Source organism: Heptranchias perlo, chromosome 12 (genome assembly GCF_035084215.1).
Source record: "Heptranchias perlo isolate sHepPer1 chromosome 12, sHepPer1.hap1, whole genome shotgun sequence".
NCBI lineage: Eukaryota > Metazoa > Chordata > Chondrichthyes > Hexanchiformes > Hexanchidae > Heptranchias > Heptranchias perlo.
This window is the reverse complement of record NC_090336.1, coordinates 39,330,278-39,351,613: the sequence shown is the minus strand read 5'-3', so window position 1 is coordinate 39,351,613 and position 21,336 is coordinate 39,330,278. Positions and strand designations below refer to the sequence as shown.

Sequence of the window (21,336 nt, the reverse complement as noted above, 5' to 3'; positions counted from 1 at the left end):
TTAAAGATGTTATATAAACGGGTGTTGTTATTATATTACAAAATTGGGGCTTCAGTGTCAGGAAAGTGTATAACCATGTGGGTGGAGGTGGGATGAGCATTTTTAATCGACTCCAATCTTGGCTGCATCTACACGTGAACTTTCTATTAGAGGGTCACTGGATTGAGTCCAAGTGAACTGGTGCACATTCTGTAGTGGTTGGTTACGGCGTTCCATTGGAAGATGTCTGTTAATGCATCATTTACCTACTGTCTAGGGATAGTGTGTGATGAGAAGAAACCAAATGAAATGGTTTGAAATTTACAAACACTAGGGGAAATACCAAAGTGACCAGGTTGCCAAACACTAGAGCATTGGACTCTGCACTAGAAAATCTGAGTTTGCTGGCCAGTCTTGTCTAATAAATAGCATCTGCTTAGTTAGGTTGTCAGCATATTTGCTGGTGGGTCATTTAAGCAGCAGCATTGATTGTTTCTGTGAAAATATCTGCAGGACCAGCCAGATAACATGGAAATCAGCACAAACTTGAAGAAAACAAGGTAAGGACAATATATTTTCCAATTAAAATTTAGAAAATATATTAGGTATTGTTGACATTATGTGAACTTTCATAAGAACTTTATGAATTTAGGAATTATAAAATGCCACTTGATCTGTTTAACCCATTCCCCAATAATTCACAGCATTAGCTAACTATACAAATTTGATTCTTAAACCAGCTTTTAACCGTTTCAATTTTTATTCTCTTCAAAGTACTACATTTAAATTTACCTTTTCCTATCATATCCAGCATTTACAAGGTGCTCTTCCAACTCTCCTGCAATAAACACAATGAGTCTATCATTACTATATGAACCACTTCAGGCCGCAGATCTCGATCTTACATCTGCTGTTTCTCTGACGGAGGACATTAGGCCCAATTTGTTTATGTGACAGTTTCATCTGAGCCTGGTTATCATATTCTTTGTTTTATGTTCTACACCCCATGCAAATAACTTATTAATTTCAATTTCATCAATTCTGCAATTTAAATACTGCACTACCTTCCCATCTCTTGTTCTTAATTGCGTTTCGATCGCCCACACTAACAGGATACAATCTAACAAAGAAAAATAGGTAATTCAAAAAATTAAATATGTAATGCAGAAAAGATTGTAGAAAATCCATGGTGTAGAGTATAAAGGTAAATACCATTTAATATATGAAACACCTCTTTTCATAGATAAGCCACTACATTATCAGGATTGTTATCATTCTGAAATCTTCTATGTCATCCTGGCATGACCATCGTTAGTACTGGCCAGAGATCAGGAAAGTGTCTTAACAGGGACAACAAAGGAGGAATGGGAAAACAAACATGAATTATATTTAAGATGAACACTAAATTCGTCAGTGGATAGATAATATAACGTACAATCTATAAATTAAAACCAGTACACATGCTGCGTTTTAAGAGATAGATAAACATCTGTTATGGAATTTTCCAATGTTAGAATGTCAACAGTTAGCTGTCACCATTCTCTGTTGTCCCTGTAGATGACACTTTAATTGGATTTCTCATTCTAAACTGGGAAATGAGGTGTCACGGGTCCTTGTCATGTAGCAGGTCCAGCTACACCACCAGATGGAGCTGCAGAACCTTCTCATCCCAAATACATCTTCACATCATGGCCCAGCACAGTTTACACAACACTTCAGCCTCTTTGCCTGGGGAGAGCTCCGAAAAGAATTCTTCCTCTTTATTTAATGTTTTTAATGGTATTTTGAAATATGATTGTAGATTGTGCTATTCAGATTCTCTTTTCTGTGTCTCCAGCCCAATCCAAGTCTTGTTATGACCTTCCCCTCTGACAAACTATTTCAGCTTTGGACCTAAGCCCTCCCCCAACACCACCCCCTTTCCCTCCCGCCCTCCCTAGTTGCTTTGAATTTTGGGCCTCAGGACCCACTGGCCGCTGCCTGCTGTGCCTCCTCTGCAATAGTTTGCTACAGGCCCTGCTCCCCACTCCTCACTGTGCCTCTGAGCTCCTTTAAATATTGCACCTCTGGCCCTGCTCACTGCTTCTCATTACTGGCTGCTTCCAGATAATTTTAATGCCCGCTAAATTAACTCCATGTCCTGTCTTCCATTAGCTTATCCTCTCCTATCTTGAGGCTTTTTAAAAATTACATTCCTACTACTTTTGTGGCTGACTTAGGTGTTGCATCCAACACTGCCCAGTTGCACTCTAAACTTTTTCTACCTGCCTCAGGCATTGTGTCCCAGGTGGTCCAGCCCTGTAACCTTGTGGCTCTTGTACTCAGCCTGCCCGGGTTCCCAGTCCCAGTCCTCGTAGCTCTTACTCCCAGTGCCAAAAAGAAATCCTGCTTCCCATCCCTGCTCCTCCCAGTTAATGGCTTCACAGGATGGCTGTAGTAGATATGGGCTTACAGAGGATGCGATGACAGGTGGAGGAAATAAATCATAGGGGGAAACGATAAGTGTTGGTGAGGGAATAGGAAATGTGATGTGGACCATAAACCTAATGGGGAGAGGAGAGGATACAACATGGGGAGGGGAGATCAGGGGAATACATGTGGGATGGGCCTAGTAGAATGGAATGGGGGTTGGTGGGAGTGAATATGGGAAGAAAGGTCAAGTCATCGGAATGGAGCAGAAATAGAAGGTGAGGGGAATAATGGGCAATGGTCGGAAAGAGGTACATAAACCGTTCACAGCAAGAGGGTGAGCTAAAGCAAATGAGGTGAAGTAAAGCAGTAGGGAATATGAAATGAGCCACCAAAGCCTACAAGTCCTATTTCCCAACCCCACCACCAGAAAATGTAACTTCCAGCACCCAGCTTTGAGCATTAAAGCCAAGTCAAAGGAAACATAAATTTTTATTTTACAGTAAGTGTTCCAAGCTACTTCTTATCACCGTTTCCCCATGGTGCCTCCATGTGTTTTTCTAATTCCTATGCTGCTGTTGTATCTAGGTGCCACCTGAGGGCAAGTGTTGTGAGAGGTAGTTGGCAGTAGCTCTGGTACAAGAGGCTCTGGGGACTGAGGAGGGCCTCGTCTCACAACAGCTGAGTCCCGAGAGGAACCTGCTGTGGTTGCACCTCACGTGCAAATGCCTGGGCTGCCTGGCCCTGCCTTCCACGTGCCTTTTTGAATTGACCTCTGAGGGGCTAGACCAGAGGTCTGGCATATGCTGCTACGCTGAGAAATAGCAGCTTCACGTTGGCCGGCTCCGGCTGCACCACTCATACTGGGCACGGGTTCTGGGTGGCTAATGATCAGCGAGATGGCTGGTCTAATGGTTCCCACCAAATCTTAAAAGACCCGAGAGTGTTTCCTGTAACCCAATCTCAAGTGATTGAAAGCCAGAATGCAGAACTCTGTCAAGGCTCCCCCCAGGGCCACAAATCTGTGCTTCCAATGTATAGGATGTACCAACTTGTCCTGAGATGCTGCTGTGTGTTGAGGGAGGGAGGAATGGTCGCAGACTGGAATGAAACTGCCACACATTCCATTGATCTCTGCAATGTGTAAAATGCTTCCCTGATGTTGCTGCATGTGAAGCCATGGGCCAAATTAAGTTACCTGTCATATTCTGCACATCCCGAGAGAACAACCTCAGTCCTGCACAGAACTGTAATGTTCATTAAACATCCTTCTTTTCATACCAGGATCCATGAGATCCAAGTCCTTTGTGTCCTCAGCCAAGGAAAGGCATCTCTAGAACCTCCATTGAGAAATAGTTGAGTCCTCATCCACTCCCCATTCTTCTGGCTCCTTTGTGCTCAGTTAGTCACCTGGTATAATATCCTCATCTCCACGATCTAGATCACCACCTCACCAGGTGAAAGTCTCTGAGGCAGTGTATGTGATAGATAAGGCAGGTGATGAAGGTAGTGTAATAGAGGGAGAGGGGAGAGACCAGAGTGCAGGGTGTCTGTGGCAGGAAACCTACCAAAAAGGGCACTCATGGAAGGAGGTGGCACTGAGAGCCAACTTTAACAAGAGCGTCTATAATGGTGGGGACCTTGAGAGGAGGATGAGTGAGATCATCCATTCAGCACTTTTGGCTGAAGATGCCTGCAAACTCGTCAGCTTTGTCTCTTGCACACGTGCTGATCACTGGCACAGTTCAGTAAGGGGATGTTCATGGAACCTCCGCCTCCTGTTACTTGCTTGGTTATCCATCACCATTCTTGACTGGATGTGGTAGGGCTACAGAGCTTTGCTCTGATCTGTTGGTTGTGAGACTGCTTGGCTCTGTCTTATAGTCTGTAGTTTTTGGTGTTTAGCATGCAGGGAAATTCCTCTCTAGCTCTATAAGCCAATCAAGCAAAGCCCCAGAAGACCACAATAGTCTATAAATTTTTAAAATCCCAGCTAACTAGCAACTGACTCTCTACAACTGGAAATGTCCATTTCATTCAGGAATTTGCCAAGTTTCTTTTTAAAGGGCTGTAATGAATCCATACCCAACATATGAGAACACATCCAAATCCCGTAATCAAAGGGAGAGGAATGTCAGTGCTATTGGAAATGAGAACTTCTAAGATTACCTACTTTCTTCTGTGGTGTGAAAAATATTCAATAAGGGAAATTAAAAATTCATACCAAGGATGAGAGGTGGGTCAGTGATATAAAAATTAATTTCATCTTCTATTTTACCAGCAGCTATTCCTTCTATTTTATTCCCCAATTTATTTGTGCTGGCCAAAAGGTTTAACAACATCACTGAGAGTTTAGTAGATAATCGGCAACCTCATCTGGTACCTTGTTGTAGAGCAAAGGTGTCAAAAATAATTAAATTAGTAGAAATGTGTGAAAGGGAATGAATGTTGAACAGATATATTTCCAAAACCAAATTAAGATAAGAGATGCAAAGTAATTGCACTCCACAAGGTTGAAGCTTTCTCTGCACTGAAGAAAAGAAGAATTGAATTACAATTTCTAATTATATCATAAATGGGGAGGGAATTTCCACTGGATATATTTATGGTCTCACAAATTTGAATGATTACAAACATTTATCATACTTACATAATCCCAGCAACATTACCCAGCCTCCTCTGCCCACAGAAGGAATTCCTCAACCCTTTTCCACATCAGTGGCAAAATCCCTGTCATTCCAATAAACTCGGCAGCAACTACACTTGCAATAGGCAAAGCATATGCTCATGGTCACATCATTTTCCTTGTAGTAACCTGGAAATCATTAAATGCATAAAGGTCAAGATGTTTAGGTTATGAACCCAAGTCTAGTGTTCATTTATGCCACTCTAGAAAACTAGCAAAAGCTGACCAACAGCTTCAAAACAGCTGGTGCAGTCCCAAAAATCTGACAATTTAAGAACAGCCCTGAGTATAATCCCCTTTGACATGTGAAATTCCTTTGTAACTTAACCTGTAGGAATACTCAACATTCCTTCACTTGTATTAGAGGAAAAAAAAACAGGCAAAAAAGCCCACAGAAGGAAATGCAAATAACAAAGTCACAAAATTGGAGATGTATTCCGGGGGTGGAGGGGGGGTCTGAGAACAGGCTCCCCAGAAACTTTTGTATTGGTGCATAAAAAATACTTAAATTAATTTAAAGTAATTTTTTTCCCTTCACAGTTGACTATTTTTTAATCTATAAAAAGGAAAAACAAAATAACATTTGGATTTCCAAAAGATCAACCACACCGATACACCCCCAAAAGTTACCTCAACAGTGACTATTGCTCGTCCTACAGACATTTTACCCCTTCAGGAACCTTAGAGACACTAGCCTGACTTGCTCCCCTTTTTTAGAGACACTAGCCTGACATTTTGTGTTTATCCCGGGATCACGCCTGAAGCCTTCAACTCCAGAACGCTGACACTGCTGGAGTTCGTGTCAGTGGGAGGGCACCTAATTTGCATGGGGCCAGTGGGGTTATAATGCCACTACGGATACCTTCTTTAAACTCAAGAATAATCTGAACACAAAAGGCGTAAGCTAATACTGTTTAAATGTAATTTTTTTTCCCAAATACCCCTACCATTTCAGGATTATTGCACAATTAACATCTGTTCATAATTCCAGCATCAGATTCTATCAGACAATATATAAAATTCTGTCAGTGAATCTGCCTCCATAATCATCAAATTACACAATAGCAATTAAATTTCATGACGGGATACCAGCTCGTCAAGCACCAGATTCTCACAAGGTCAATTTTAAAAAAACATAAAGAGCACACAAACTCTACAGGGGATAACCTAATGCCAACACCACAGATCAGACAGTGCCACTTCACAGCCACAACATATTCACAAAAATGACAATTACAAAAGGTAATGCAAACTGCACACAATGTCTTTGGTGACCTCAAACTCACAGATAACTGGGGGGAAAATTACAAAAAAGACAGAGAAATAAAACAACAACATAAACACAACTAATATAACTAAGAGACAGACCATATCCTCCAACTAATAGTTAGCAATGCCACAGGAAATTCACTGGAGTGTGTACATATGACCTAGTGCCAATTGCGAACTCTTTGCTTGCATGTTGTGCCAAGCAAATCACTGGAATGGTACCCCATATGAACTTATTGTCATTTCATTTTGCCTAAACTACCAACAATAATTATTTCACTAACACGTATTTGGGGAAAACTCGAGTTGATCTAGTTTGGAACAATATGTTTTAATTCATAGAATCATTTAATTTTACAGCACAGAAGGAGACCATTCAACTGATTGTGCCTGTGCTGACTCTCAAAGAGCTATCCACTGACCTTTCCCCATATCCTTTAACATTTTTCTTTTTCAAACACTTCCTTTTTTAAAGTTATTATGGATTCAGCTGTTTCTGGTAGGGCACTCCATCGCCTAACAGTCTCTTGCAAAAAAAAATTCTCATAACCTCTCCTATTGGTATTTCGGTGATGACTTAAATTTACATAGAATGTACAATACAGAAACAGGCCAATTGACCCAATTGGTCCATGCCAGTGTTTATGCTCCAGATGAGCCTCCTCCCACCCTACTTCATTTAACCCTATCAGCATATCCTTCTATTCTTTTCTCTGTCATGTGTTTATCTAGCTTCCCCTTAAATGCATCTATGCCAGTCGCCTCAACTACTCCTTGCAGCGAGTTCCACATTCTAACCACACTCTCTGGGTAAAGAAGTTTCTCCTGAATTCCCTATTGGATTTATTAGTGACTATCTTATATTTATGGCCCCTAGTTCTGGTCTCCCCCACAAGTGGAAACATCTTCTCCATGTCTACCCTATCAAACCCTTTCATAATCTTAAAGACCTTTATCAGGTCACCCCTCAGCCTTCTCCTTTCTAGAGAAAAGAGACCAAGCCTGTTCAATCATTCCTGATATGTATAACCTCTTAGTTCTGTAATCATCCTTGTAAATCTTTTTTGCACCTTCTCCAATGCCTCTATATCCTTTTTATAATATGGAGACTAGAACTGTGTACATTACTCCAAGTGTGATCTAACCAAGGTTCTATACAAGTTTAACATAACTTCTCTGCTTTTCAATTCTATCCTTCTAAAAATCCCTCTCACTTTTTATGCAGTGAGTTGTAATGATCTGGAATGCACTGCCTCAAAGGGTGGTGGAAGCAGATTCAATAGTAACTTTCAAATGGGAATTGGACAAATACTTGAAGGGAAAAAAATTACAGGGTTGTGGGGAAAGATCAGGGGAATGAAACTAATTGGATAGCTCTTTCAAAGAGCCGGCACAGGCATGATAGGCCGAATGGCCTCCTCCTATGCTGTACCTACTATGGCTATGATACTATGAAATGAACCCTAGTGCTTTGCTTTTTTATGGCCTTATGGCCTGTATCGCTACTTTTAGTGAATTGTGTATCTGTACCCCTAGATTCCTTTGCTCCTCTACCTCGTTAGGCTCTTATTATCTCTACCAAAATACACTACCTCAGACTTATCTATATTGAATCATAAAATCATAGAATGGTTACAGCACGGAAGGAGGCCATTCAGCCCTTTGAGTCCGTGCCGGCTCTATGCAAGAGCAATCCAGCTAGTCTCATTCCCCACCCTTTCCCCGTAGCCCTGCAATTTTTTTCCCTTCAAGTACTTATCCAATTCCTTTTTGAAAGCCACAACTGAATCTGCCTCCACCACCCCCTCAGGCACTGCATTCCAGATCATAACCGCTCGCTGTGTAAAAAAGTTTTTCCTCATGTCGCCTTTAGTTCTTTTGCCAATCACCTTAAATCTATGTCCTGTGGTTCTTGACCCTTCTGACAATGGGAACAGTTTCTCTCTATCTACTCTATCTAGACCCTTCATGATTTCGAATACCTCTATCAAATTGCCTCTCAACCTTCTCTGCTCTAAGGTGAACAACCCCAGCTGCTCCAGTCTATACAATGAAATTCATTTGCCAATTCTGCATGCAAATTTATGTCCTCTGGTTACTGACTTACTGTTCAGTGTTTCTCCACGTACCTTATTAAAACCCCTCGTAATTGTGAATACTTGTATTAGATCTCCTGTTAATCTTTTTTTTCCCCGAATGTTTCTCCAGTCTCTCCCCATAATCAAAGCCTCTTGTCCCTGGGATCACCTTTTCTGCACTCTCTGCATGGCCTTGATATTCTTCCTAAGGTAAAGAAAAAGTGGGCCCAGTGGGGTAATTTTGACTTTGGGCGATAGTGTGAAACTCTCAGCTCCCATTAAACACCTCTCCCAATTTTTATTTCCATTGAAGTCAAAAGGAATGAAAATCGGGAGAGGTGTATAACGGGCGGCCAATCCCATTTTACACAATCGCCAAAAGTTAAAATTATCCCAGTATTCATAAGTGTCAACATTTACCTTCAGTGACTGTCATTCCTGTAGATTCTGTTGTGATTGGCATTTGTAATGATTAAAAAACAATCACCTAATGTTAGCCCAAACCAAGCACGGTTACTCTTATAAAAGGCAGCATCAGCGTCAACTCCATTAGAGAGACCCTGGGCAGCAGTGCAGAATAAAGGTTTATATAAAACAAGCTTCTTTTCATGATATCAGTAATCCAGCTTCTTTATATCTCCACACTCTTAGGCTTCCGGATCTATCCATTGGCCCTAGAGTTGCCTCCCAAGTCCCTCAAAGAAATGGCAGATCCTCTGGATTGTGCAGTAAAGTTTTCTACCTGACCCCAGATGAGCTTGGAATGTGCAATGGAGATTTATGGCCCCATAGTTAGCTAAAACCTGCACTGCCCCAGTCCGCAGACAGCATTTAACAGCTTTGTTTCAGTAATCCAGTTTTCCCCATTCAACCTCATCCCAATAGACTGGTGAACTACACAGCGATTCCCTGGGCGCACTTTGAGCCGAATATACCCGCGGCTACATGCATCTTGCCTGTGCACCAAAGGACTTCACCCGCCCACCAAATGACTGGCTATAAAAACAGAGAAGACTCCTCCCCCACCCATAAAAGGACCTTTAGGGGTTGGCAACCCTACCCTCCGTACTCCCCTTCTGCAAAAGGACTTTTCAGGAGCTGCCACACTAATGTTGCTCATCTCAGAATTGCTTACCCATATCCTGACTCACACCAAGTCCTGTGCACCCATCACCTCTGTTCTTGCTGACCTACATTGGCTCCTGGTCTGACAACACCTTGAATTTAAAATTCTCATCCTGGTTTTCAAATTCCTCCATGGCCTTGCCCCTTCATAGCTCTGTAACCTCTTCCAGACCTACAACCCTCAGAGATCTTGTGCTCCTCCAATTTTGGCCTCTTGCATAGCCCCGATTTTAATCGCTCCACCCATTGGCAGTCGAGGCTTCAGCTGCCTAGGCTCTAAGTTCTGGAATTCCTTTCCAGAAACTCTCCACCTCTCTACCTTTCTCTCCTCCTTAAAACCTACCTCTTTGACCAAACTTTTGGTCAACTGTCCTAATAGCTCATTATATGGCTTGGTGTCAAATTTGTTTGATAATGCTCCTGTGACGCACCTTGGGACGTTTTACTATGTTAAAGGTGCTTAATAAATGCAAGTTTTTGTTGTTGTTGCTTCTCTTCCCTACGTCAGTCCTGCACCCCCCCCCCACCCTCCCTGAAGGTGATCTTTCTGGGTCTGCCTTCCACAGCTCTGCAATTCTTGAAAATGAGATTTTATTATCACACTAAGGAAAATTGAGTAACCAATCACAATATGACCATAATAATGATCCTTTAACATTTCTTAATCAGCTAACAGTTTAAAAGTGCAAAACTTAGAGAATGGCAGAAAGCAATGTGAGAAAAGTCCGATTTTCAAGCCATGCGCTGGAAGCATTGGTAATCACTATATTAGAGAAACATTTCTGGTGGGGGAGGACAGCTCCCAAATATGCAAAGGAGGCAACTAGTGTGGCAATTTGTCACAGTAAGAGACAATGTTTTGTCTATGACTCAGAGGACTTGGTGGGCGGATTTAAAAGAACACAAAGGGATGACATGGAAATTGCTGCATAGCAACAGTATAGGATATTTATAGACATTAAGGAAAGTAGTAGTTGTCTCAAAAACCTAATACTGACAGAGAGAAATGTTAGCGAGTAAGGTAGAAGTGAAAATGGAAGAGTTATGAAACTAAAGTATACATGCTAATGTGGCAAGGAGCGAATTAGCATGAACCAAATCACCCCGTGTCGATCGCCAGACTTCAGGAGGACACAGACAGACTGGTGAAATGGGCAGACACAAGGCAGATGAAATTTAACGCAGAAAAGTGTGAAGTGATGCATTTTGGTGGGAAGAATGAGGAGAGGAAATATAAACTAAATGGTACAATTTTAATGGGGGTGCAGGAACAGAGAGACCTGGGGGTGCACAAATCTTTGAAGGTGGCAGGACAAGTTGAGAAGGCTGTTAAAAAGCATATGGGATCCTAGGCTTTATTAATAGAGACATAGGGTACAAAAGCAAAGAAGTTATGCTAAACCTTTATAAAACACTGGTTTGGCCTCAGCTGGAGTAATGTGTTAAATTCTGGGCACCACACTTTAGGAAGGATGACAAGGCCTTAGAGAGGGTGCAGAAGAGATTTACTAGAATGGTACCAGAGATGAGGGAATTCCTTCTATAGAGAGGCTGGAGAAGCTGGGGTTGTTCTCCTTAGAACAGAGAAGGTTAAGGGGAGATTTGATAGGGGTGTTCAAAATCATGAATGGTTTTGATAGAGTAAATAATGAGAAACTATTTCCAGTGGCAGAAGGGTCCGTAACCAGAGGACACAGATTTAAGGTGATCAGCAAAAGAGCCAGAGGTGACATGAAGAAACATTTTTTTACGCAGTGAGTTGTAATGATCTGGAATGCACTGCCTGAAAGGGTGGTGGAAGCTGATTCAGTAGTAACTTTCAAATGGGAATTGGACAAATACTTGAAGGAAAAAAATTTACAGGGTTGTGGGGAAAGATCAGGGGAATGGGACTAATTGGATAGCTCTTTCATAGAGCTGGCACAGGCACGATGGGCCGCATGGCCTCCTCCTCTGCTGTACTACTGTGATACTATGATACCACACTTAAAGGCAAAGCTTGTACTTTACTGCAGGATGAATCACATGACATGAAAGTACTTACAACATATAAGGAAACAATAGTTGTTTTATTTGGAAGGGAGAACTTCATGGTATATACCATGATATGTAGATATTCTGTGATTGCAAACAAACACATAATGATGCATGTGATGACAATGCAACCTATAGATTGATAAATGTGCATATTTAGTCATAATGTCCCATTTTCCCTCTTCACAGAGCAAAGAGAATCTGTAAAGGTGAAAAAACATAGGCCTGTCAGGGAACTTCTTTACTGTTGTTTCACACTAGTTACAGTTATACTGTGGAGACCATGAGGCCTAAGCAATACCTCCTGGAGCTTGCCCAAGTTCAATTTAGGCAGCTTCACACTTGAGTTACACTACATAATTTGTGCGGATACAAAGCCGAGAGCAGTCTTAATTGATGCAAAATGTGTAGTATAACTGCCCAAATGAGCAAAAAAACTTGCTTCTGGAGCCTGAGTTAAAATAAATTGTTGGATAAATCAATCAATACATGAATCAAATAAATAAATCACATTTTCAACTATCATCGTGCTGTGTAAAATTATCTGCCAGAAACAGTTACACATCAGCATTAAACCCACTTAATTATAATATACAACCAGTCTCAGATCTCGGGACAACACCAGGCCAAGTCCTAGGCCTTATACTTGATGTCAGTGGTGGTGCTGAGGTTTTAGATAGAATGTTTTTTTTCCATTTCACCTTCAGTCCATCTTTAGCCCCAGTGGCAATTTTTCTTCCTGCTAAAATTACAAATTATCAGAATTAGATTGTTTGTGCCATATCGTTAAAACTTTGTAGTTCTAAACTGTTCTGGACACTGCAAAAATTCCTTGTTTTTGATATGCAGAAATTCTACAGTAGGTGGCGTTTTATTTTACCTGGAAGACTATGCAGTACTAGAAAGTAATTCTGCCATCCAGTGGCCATCAGCAAAATACCAGCACACAAAATTATTGGAATTGAATGAATTTATTGATCTTGCACTGAAGTTGCTCACAGTTATATTACAAGGGGGAGGGGGTGGGTGGGTACATTTGATAGTTGGTCTGTTAAATAACTATTTTTTTTCTCCAAAGTACAAAATAGGAAGGATATCAATATAAGTATTGCTTTATTTCTTCCCCTTCCTGCTTGTACCATCCATGTTGTAGTCCAGCCATTCTGCAGAGGTACGGTGTAAGGAAGCATTAGTTTGTGCACATAGGAGAGCAAGAAAGAGGACAGAGCATTATGGGAACAATTACAGCAACATCATGCAAAGAAAAAACCCATGTCTGACATGCACACAGTTATACAAGATAAATTCAATAACAGTAACCTCCAGTGGTTCAAAGTCCATTGCTGATTTACTTATGTACAAGAACTGGTCCAATAATTTTACCTGTAGAACACGCACACTGATATGAAACTAACAAATAGCAATATAAGGTAATCATTTCAGACACTACTGCTATTCTACATTCTTAAAGTACTGTGTTTTTTTTTTAAACATATACTACAAGTTCCTTGAATCGGGACAGAATAAGTTAATATTGTTCACAGAGCTCTGATAAATTGGACAAAATATTTTTTTTTCCTTTAATACAGTGTTGCCTCTATAAGTCATTCACAATGAAAGACAACATTCATACACCTAGACGTTCTGCTGATAAATTACTGGGGTTCAATAAATAAGAACAGAAGGGGGGAAAAATATATATAAAATGTCCACAACAAATGTAGCCTTTTACAGCAGCGGGTGGTCAAACCCCCATGATAGTAAACCAGCAACACGGTTCAGTCGAACATGGTGCCCTTGTGAAATGAATAAAATATATATATATACACATATATATTACCCTGAAAATAAATAATACTGACAAACTTATAACTGGCAACACAGTGTTTGAATCTGTTTTTCTACAGCTAAACAAGGTGTCACAACTAGACAAACAGAATCTATACAGAAAGTAGGGGTGGTACAAGGTGGTGTGTTTGTCACACTTGTACGTGCTTTAGTTCGTTGCTGCTGTGTTGTCCGACCCCCTGATCTCTTACCCATCAGCAGCAGTTCTCACCAAAGTCCTGTTTCAAAAAAGAAAGAATCCACTGTAGCTGCCGGAGCTCATGTTGCTGTGCGGTGCTGTTGAATTCACCCCCACATCCGCTCTCTGGTGGACAATCTGCTGCTGAAGGTGTCAGTCTCTCCCAGGATTTCTGTTCCTTTTCCTGGGACGCAGGAGCTCCAGATTGGTCAAGTGTTAAGCGTCAAAAGGGCGCCAGGTTCCCACATGCACCAAGATATCAGCTGCCTCTCCTTCGACAAATGTCCGCAGCCATAGGGTTCACCAGATGGGATTTAACAAGTTTTCTGGACAATTCCTGGCAGTAGAGTGGAAATAAATCAGGTCATCATAAAACGAGAGCAGCAAAAACAGGGAAACAAATGTTGTAGAGAGGGGGCTGCACGTGCTAATCCTCCGTTATATACAATCATTCCGCCATACAAAATCTGTCTATGGACATTGTCCTTTTAGAACATGGGACTAATTCTAAATGGATTTAAGGTTGGTCCTGTGTCCCAATACTTGGCACCATCTTTGCCTTTTCTTTCCCAGCTGGAAATTTAGAGTCTCCTCTAGAACCATAGTCATTAGTATCAGAATCATTCCGCTTGCTGTTTGTGCCATGTTTGGTTGGCGTAGCTGGCGGATGAGCTACTTGCCCATTGTTCTTCTCGTCTGAAAAAAGTTGTTTAATTACGTCAAAGAAGTTACTCAATGGGCTGCCTGGGTACACAAACAGAAAGAAAGAAAGAACAAACAAACAGATGAACAATGGGTCACGAGAGAAGTGAAATGAGATCCATAGCCACAAGTGCCTGAAAGAAGAAGCAAGTCACCACTGAGCCTTTAAAATCGCAACTTCTTTTGGTTAGTCGGCTGGTCGGTTTGTTTGGAAACGACAAAGCCAAATACTTCTTGTAACTTATTTTATTTTTAAAAGTGGCTTTGGAGTCTCAGTTTTTCTACTTGAATGAAATTAGTTGACGGAAAGAATGGAAGAGAGCACTGAAGATGCTGGAAGGGTGTGTCTCACTGGAAGAAAGGATGTTGCTGAGAAACATTTTAGTTCCTTCTGAGGACATGATTACTGGTACTGATGTAACATACATTTCAGCACAGAAACTCTTGACTCTCTTACATCTTTCTTTTTAAGTCATGATTTTCTGACCTGTCTTGGAGAGCGAGAGAAAGGGAGAGAGAAGGGGGGACAAAAAAGAGGAAATTTAACCAGGGCTTTTCCCAACAGGAAGCTATTCTGGAATTGCAGCAATTTACAGTATCTGGAGACTACATTACTGAACATGACTGAAGTCAGGGGAGTCCATGCAGCCCTGACTAGTATCATTCATCACTAAACAATCGGAGGCATTTAGTGTTTATTCTATCAATAATCATCAGTTTAATTTTAGTGACAGAAACACTTTTAGGCTCCTTGGCGGGAAACGGTTTCACAAACCATTTAGTCACCATAGTACCTCACCATTACTTAAAAGAGGAAACCATTCTAATTTATATGCTGCATAACCAAGGTTAAACTGCACACGTTAAACCTTTGTAATAGCTTTTAAGGCAGGGCACCTTTCAAGCTGCATGTTGACTTAATAAAACTGACAAATTATTTTATAAATTTAATCTGCACATCCAGAGTATTTTTCAAGGCTGACATTATTTTCGTTCGAATTTTATTTTGCTCCTTGATGGCTCAGTTGGTAAATCCATTGCCCGATGTGGAAACGAGTCATACAGATCAGAAAGTCCCAGGTTTGATCCCTGCTCTGTGATAAGTTAACTAAAGTCAGCTGGGGCAGTGTGAAATTTGGCCTAAGGATACTGAGGGTCCTGCTCCTGATCCACTGCTGGAAAGTGTGCGTGTGTAGATATTGAGTGAGGAGAGGATTGAACTCGATTGTACAAAGGGATAGTGTTGATTTGTAGGGCTGGTACTAGCAGCAAATCAGTAACTTATTAATCACGGTCCTCAAAGTTTACAATGAAAATCAGCCTGTTAGCACATTATAATACAAGAAGTTTTCTGCTTAAAACCTTGTTAAAATGAAGATAATAAAAATATTGGAAAAGACTCAGTGATCTCATGGTACAAATATTTAACAAGCTTGATCAAATTCCTCTCTCCACTGTTTCAACAGAGGCATCAATTCAATTAGAATAAATAGCCGAAGTTTACGTTAAATGATTGGATAGAGGAATTTGAGATGAGTTCGTTAAGGAACCGTACAACAATATCACTAATGGTAATTTCAGGCTAAATTTTGGAAGCAGAACGTTCCTGTATTTTGAAAGGCAGGGAAATGTTTTCTTCCTCTTTAAAGCTATGTGAAACTTTTTTTTCACTAAAATTATGCTATTTCTGTGCCAGTGGACAGTTTTGTTCCCAATAAAGCCAGGACTTGTTTAAGATTATCGTGTGATCAGATCACATTTGATTCAGATTCTTTCAATGTACAGTTCATTAGTTTAAAATTTTCTCCTTGTGTTGTTAAACAAGCCACAATCAGAGGAATAAAGAAATGTACAGTAAAGACCATTGTGGTCCAGATGGTCAGTCCCAACATTAAAGAAATCCCACACAACAGTGTCAAAATTGCCATGTTCTACTCCCAATACGGAGCCTCGCTAGATCCGAGGCAGGTTGCAGATAAGACTACAGACCCGAGGCAGGTCGCAGATAAGACTACAGACCCGAGGCAGGTCGCAGATAAGACTACAGACCCGAGGCAGGTCGCAGATAAGACTACAGACCCGAGGCAGGTCGCAGATAAGACTACAGACCCGAGGCAGGTCGCAGATAAGACTACAGACCCGAGGCAGGTTGGTGATTGGACTATAATATTACAGCCGCAATTCTCTAATGAGCAGCCGACCCTCGTCATTTCAATCCTTGGAATTCTGATTCCCCTCAATCATTTGTTCACTAAAAAAGTTATCCCGCTCCCTCTATTTGCAGCTCGACTGGCTCCCTTTGATGTCATTTCATTGTGAAATACTTAAATCTAAACTGTCTGTTCCCCTTTTTACTGTCAGAAGACAATCCCTCCACTACCAGCTCCTCAGACTCATACTCCTGACTCCACAGCTGGGATCCATCTTTAAGAAATAATTTCATGCCATTTCCATCCCAATTTCACAGTAAATTTCAATGTTACTTGCTACGTAGATGAGCATGGTGCATGCTTCTTGGTAGCTATCTCTGCAGACTGATCTCATGAGCCAAACAGGAGTGTCAGCATCTCCCGTTCCCTCCCTCAGTTAACCCTTTCTCAAGCAAAGCAAAGTGTCACAGATAATTCCCATTCAAAACAATGGGAATGTCTGAAAGTTATGACTGGGATAGAGCAGAATTCTTAGCAAACCAGAGATACAAACATCACATCATGAAAGTATGAATCAAGTACACACATACAATGGGCAACAGACCTCCTTTCAAGATCAATCTTCCATTGGCAATTCATTAAGACTCATATACGTCAAGCTTGTTTGAATTTCATTATATAATGACTATACGTTTGTGTACATTAATATGATCCAAAGTCTAAATCATTCTGATCAATTTTAGAATCTTCTGAGACAAGTATATAACATGGTCGTTTTGAAATATATAAATTGAAAAAATTATACTATGTGACAGTGGTTATCCTAACCCAAAAGAGTATAATACAGATATAAAACCAACTAGAACAAATAACCAAATTGTGCTTTCTCTATTGATGATGTCAGCCATGGCTCAGTCTTGTCTCTGGTTCAGAGAATGTGGGTTCAAGTCCCAACTCCAGAGACTTGAGTACAAAATCTAGGCTAACACTTCAGTGCAGTACTGAGGGAGTGCTGCACTGTCAGAGGTAACATCTTTTGAATGAGACATTAAACCGAGGCCCCATCTGCCCTACGGTGGACGTACAAGATCCCAGGGCACTATTTCAAAGAAGAGCAGGGGAGTTCTCCCCGGTGACCTGGCTAATATTTATCCCTCAACCAACATCACTAAAACAGATTATCTGGCCATTATCACATTGCTGTTTATGAGAGCTTGCTGTGCACAAATTGGCTGCTGCATTTTCCATATCACAACAGTGACTGCACATTTTTAAAAAATGTACTTGATTGTCTGTGAAGCGCTTTGGGATGTCTTGAGGTTGTGAAAGGTGTTATAGAAATGCAAGTCTTTCTTTCTTTTCTTTGAATCAGACGTTCCTTTTCTCATTTTTTTCCCCCTCTTCTGATGTTCTAACTGACCATTCTTTACTAAATGTCAGCATGATGTTCCGCCATGGCTGAGCCTGAGCCTGTCACCACCTGAGACCCATGCTATGTCACAGGATAGCACTCAGGAACACTGGATGAGGTCAGCTAGTGTGGAAATTCAGCCTGGAACCTTCTTAGTATATATTGCTCCAGTCCCACATCCACTGAGTTACTGGGAGCCCAATCAGTGCTCCAAATCCACAATATTCATTATCTACCATAAACGTGGTCCCATACTGTCAGCTGGCTTTCTGCCAACATGTACAGACTTGTCTGTTTCTCTCCTCCTCCCCACCAGCCCCCTGAATAGTGCAACCCCTGGTTTAGCTGGCAGGGCATACACACATGCAACTGTCCAGATTAGTGCTTCTCAATCTTTTACGTACAATAAACATAAACTCTGCTTTGGACCGCAGCTGAGAACCAGCTGACAGTGGGTAGGGTCTGCGACCTTTCATTCAGTCATGAATGATTAATAACACATTTTAAACAGTGATTTTTTTTTCCCCCTGATCACTTGCCTCGCCCTCTGGACCTACTGACAAAGCCTGAGCCAACAAGTTGTGAAATACCGAAAAAGAGGATGGTCATGTTGCCGAGATACAGTTATTAATTAGCTCTGCTGACAATCTGATTACACCGGTCATGAGATTATGACATGCAGCTGTCCTCCAATGAGATCCCACTCTCCCAACACAGGTTTGGTATTTTGCCATCCAGCTACACTTGTGTACTTTCCTGCACTTGTGTTTCAGGCAGAATGACAGCAGCTGGGAGCAGAGCCAGTTGGTGAGGATGAGCTTCCGTTAATATACTAGGGATAAAAATCAGATCCTACCTAATGATACAAGTGAACCAGGCAAAGGAAATGGACATAGTGGTCATATATTCAGGTACATATGAGACCATCATAACAACATTGTACACTGCTTATAACACTGTAATATTGATCCAAACATTGTCAAAAGAGCTGAATTCCAGAGGTGAGGTGAGAGTGACTGCCCTTGACATCAAGGCAGCAATTGACTGAGTGTGGCACCAAGGAGCCCGAGTAAAATTGAAGTCAATGGGAATCAGGGGGAAAACTCTCCAGTGGCTGGAGTCGTACCTAGCACAAAGGAAGATGGTAGTGTTTGTTGGAGGCCAATCATCTCAGCCCCAGGACATTGCTGCAGGAGTTCCTCAGGGCAGTGTCCTAGGCCCTACCATCTTCAGCTGCTTCATCAATGACCTTCCCTCTATCATAAGGTCAGAAATGGGGATGTTCGCTGATGATTGCACAGTGTTCAGTTGCATTCGCAACCCCTCAAATAATGAAGCAGTCCGAGCCCGCATGCAGCAAGACCTGGACAACATCCAGGCTTGGGCTGATAAGTGGCAAGTAACATTCGCACAGGCAACGACCATCTCCAACATGAGAGTCTAACCACCTCCCCTTGACATTCAACGGCATTACCATCGCCAAATTCCCCACCAACATCATCCAGGGGGTCACCACTGACCAGAAACTTAACTGGACCAGCCATATAAATTCTGTGGCTACAAGAACAGGTCAGAGGCTGGGTATTCTGTGGCGAGTAACTCACCTCCTGACTCCCCAAAGCCTTTCTAACAACTATAAGGCACAAGTCAGGAGTGTGATGGAAAACTCTCCACTTGCCTGGATGAGTGCAGCTCCAACAACACTCAAGAAGCTCGACACCATCCAAGATAAAGCAGCCCGCTTGATTGGCACCCCATCCACCACCCTAAACATTCACTCCCTTCACCACCGGCGCACAGTGGCTGCAGTGTGCACCATCTACAGGATGCACTGCAGCAACTCGCCAAGGCTTCTTCGACAGCACCTGTGACCACTACCACCTAGAAGGACAAGGGCAGCAGATACACGGGAACAACACCACCTGCATGTTCCCCACCGAATAACACACCATCCCGACTTGGAAATATATCATCGTTCCTTTATTATCACTGGGTCAAAAGCCTGGAACTCCCTTCCTAATAGCAATGTGGGAGAACCTTCACCACACGGACTGCAGCGGTTCAAGAAGGTGGCTCACCACCACCTTCTCAAGGGCAATTAGGGATGGGCAATAAATGCTGGTCTCGCCAGCGATGCCCACATCCCATGAACGAATAAAAAAAAATTAACACCTACTTCAAATAATTAGGTCAACACTGAATTAACTCTATCCTTAAATACCACTAAAAAAATCAGAAGAGCAGACAAAATTAATGAATCCTTTCCACTAATATTTTTAAATAAAATTAATTACCAGTGTAGTGCAATATATAAAATTAAATTTATAACAAATAAAAACATTGCAGTACAGGAGGTAACAAAAACAGCTTTTTTGATGCTATCATTTCAGTTGAAATATATAAAAAATTCTGTTAGTGAATCCTGGCATTTTGCCTGTGGTTTGCAGCGAGCTGTGAGACGCAAGTGTCAGGAGCTGCCACCACTAGTATGCGCTTTAGCACAGTATAGGAACAGCTAATCCAGCAATGAAATGCTGCTTCTATTTGTGTAAAGACACAGCTCTCCAAGAAATCATGAAGAAACACAGCTGGCTCATATTTAAGGAACATGGATGAGGTTGCCTTCTTTATATTGTGCTTTGGTCAGGTAGTGGTTCAAGGTTACCCTCGTTACAGTGTGAAATGCTGAGGGCTGCCATTCTAACCTGTCTCATATGTTTCATTAATTCTTAATTGGGCTGGTGTGGAGAACTGTCATCAGTACTAGGCTGCTTTGGGCTGCTCTGTCACAAACAATTTCAATGGGTAACTTAAAGAAGATGCTAAGCACTATTAATATAAGGATTATTAATATAAGCTACAGGCCTGTACATCCATATGTTTAGCTTCGAAATATTCATATTACTGCACCAATTTTATTTTGCAAAGAATTGAGTGCACTCACATCAATGGCATTCACTATGGGATCTTCATCACTGGAGCTCAGTAACTCTCCCTCATCATCACTGGAGCTCGGTAACTCTCCCTCACATCATCACTGGAGCTCGGTAACTCCCTCACATCATCACTGGAGCTCAGTAACTCTCGCTCACTTCATCACTGGAGCTCAGTAACTCTCCCTCACATCATCACTGGAGCTCGGTAACTCCCTCACATCATCACTGGAGCTCAGTAACTCTCCCTCACATCATCACTGGAGCTCGGTAACTCCCTCACATCATCACTGGAGCTCAGTAACTCTCCCTCACTTCATCACTGGAGCTCGGTAACTCCCTCACATCATCACTGGAGCTCAGTAACTCCCTCACTTCATCACTGGAGCTCGGTAACTCCCTCACATCATCACTGGAGCTCAGTAACTTCCTCACTTCATCACTGGAGCTCGGTAACTCTCCCTCACTTCATCACTGGAGCTCAGTAACTCTCCCTCACATCATCACTGGAGCTCAGTAACTCCCTCACTTCAT

The 21,336-nt window shown here is 41.7% G+C and overlaps 1 protein-coding gene across 6 annotated transcripts in view; it reads right to left on the bottom strand.

Moving 5' to 3' along the window:
• Window positions 1–12,542: 12,542 nt before the first annotated feature.
• LOC137327980 (serine/threonine-protein kinase BRSK2) overlaps window positions 12,543–21,336 on the bottom strand; it is a 734,949-nt gene continuing 726,155 nt past the window's right edge. For 5 of the 6 annotated variants that reach the window (XM_067994005.1, XM_067994009.1, XM_067994006.1 and 2 more), the window contains one exon: window positions 13,950–14,350. In XM_067994005.1, coding sequence (XP_067850106.1) covers window positions 14,124–14,350 — 227 coding nt within the window. In that variant the 3' untranslated portion in view covers window positions 13,950–14,123. The other variant, XM_067994008.1, reaches the window with a different exon arrangement.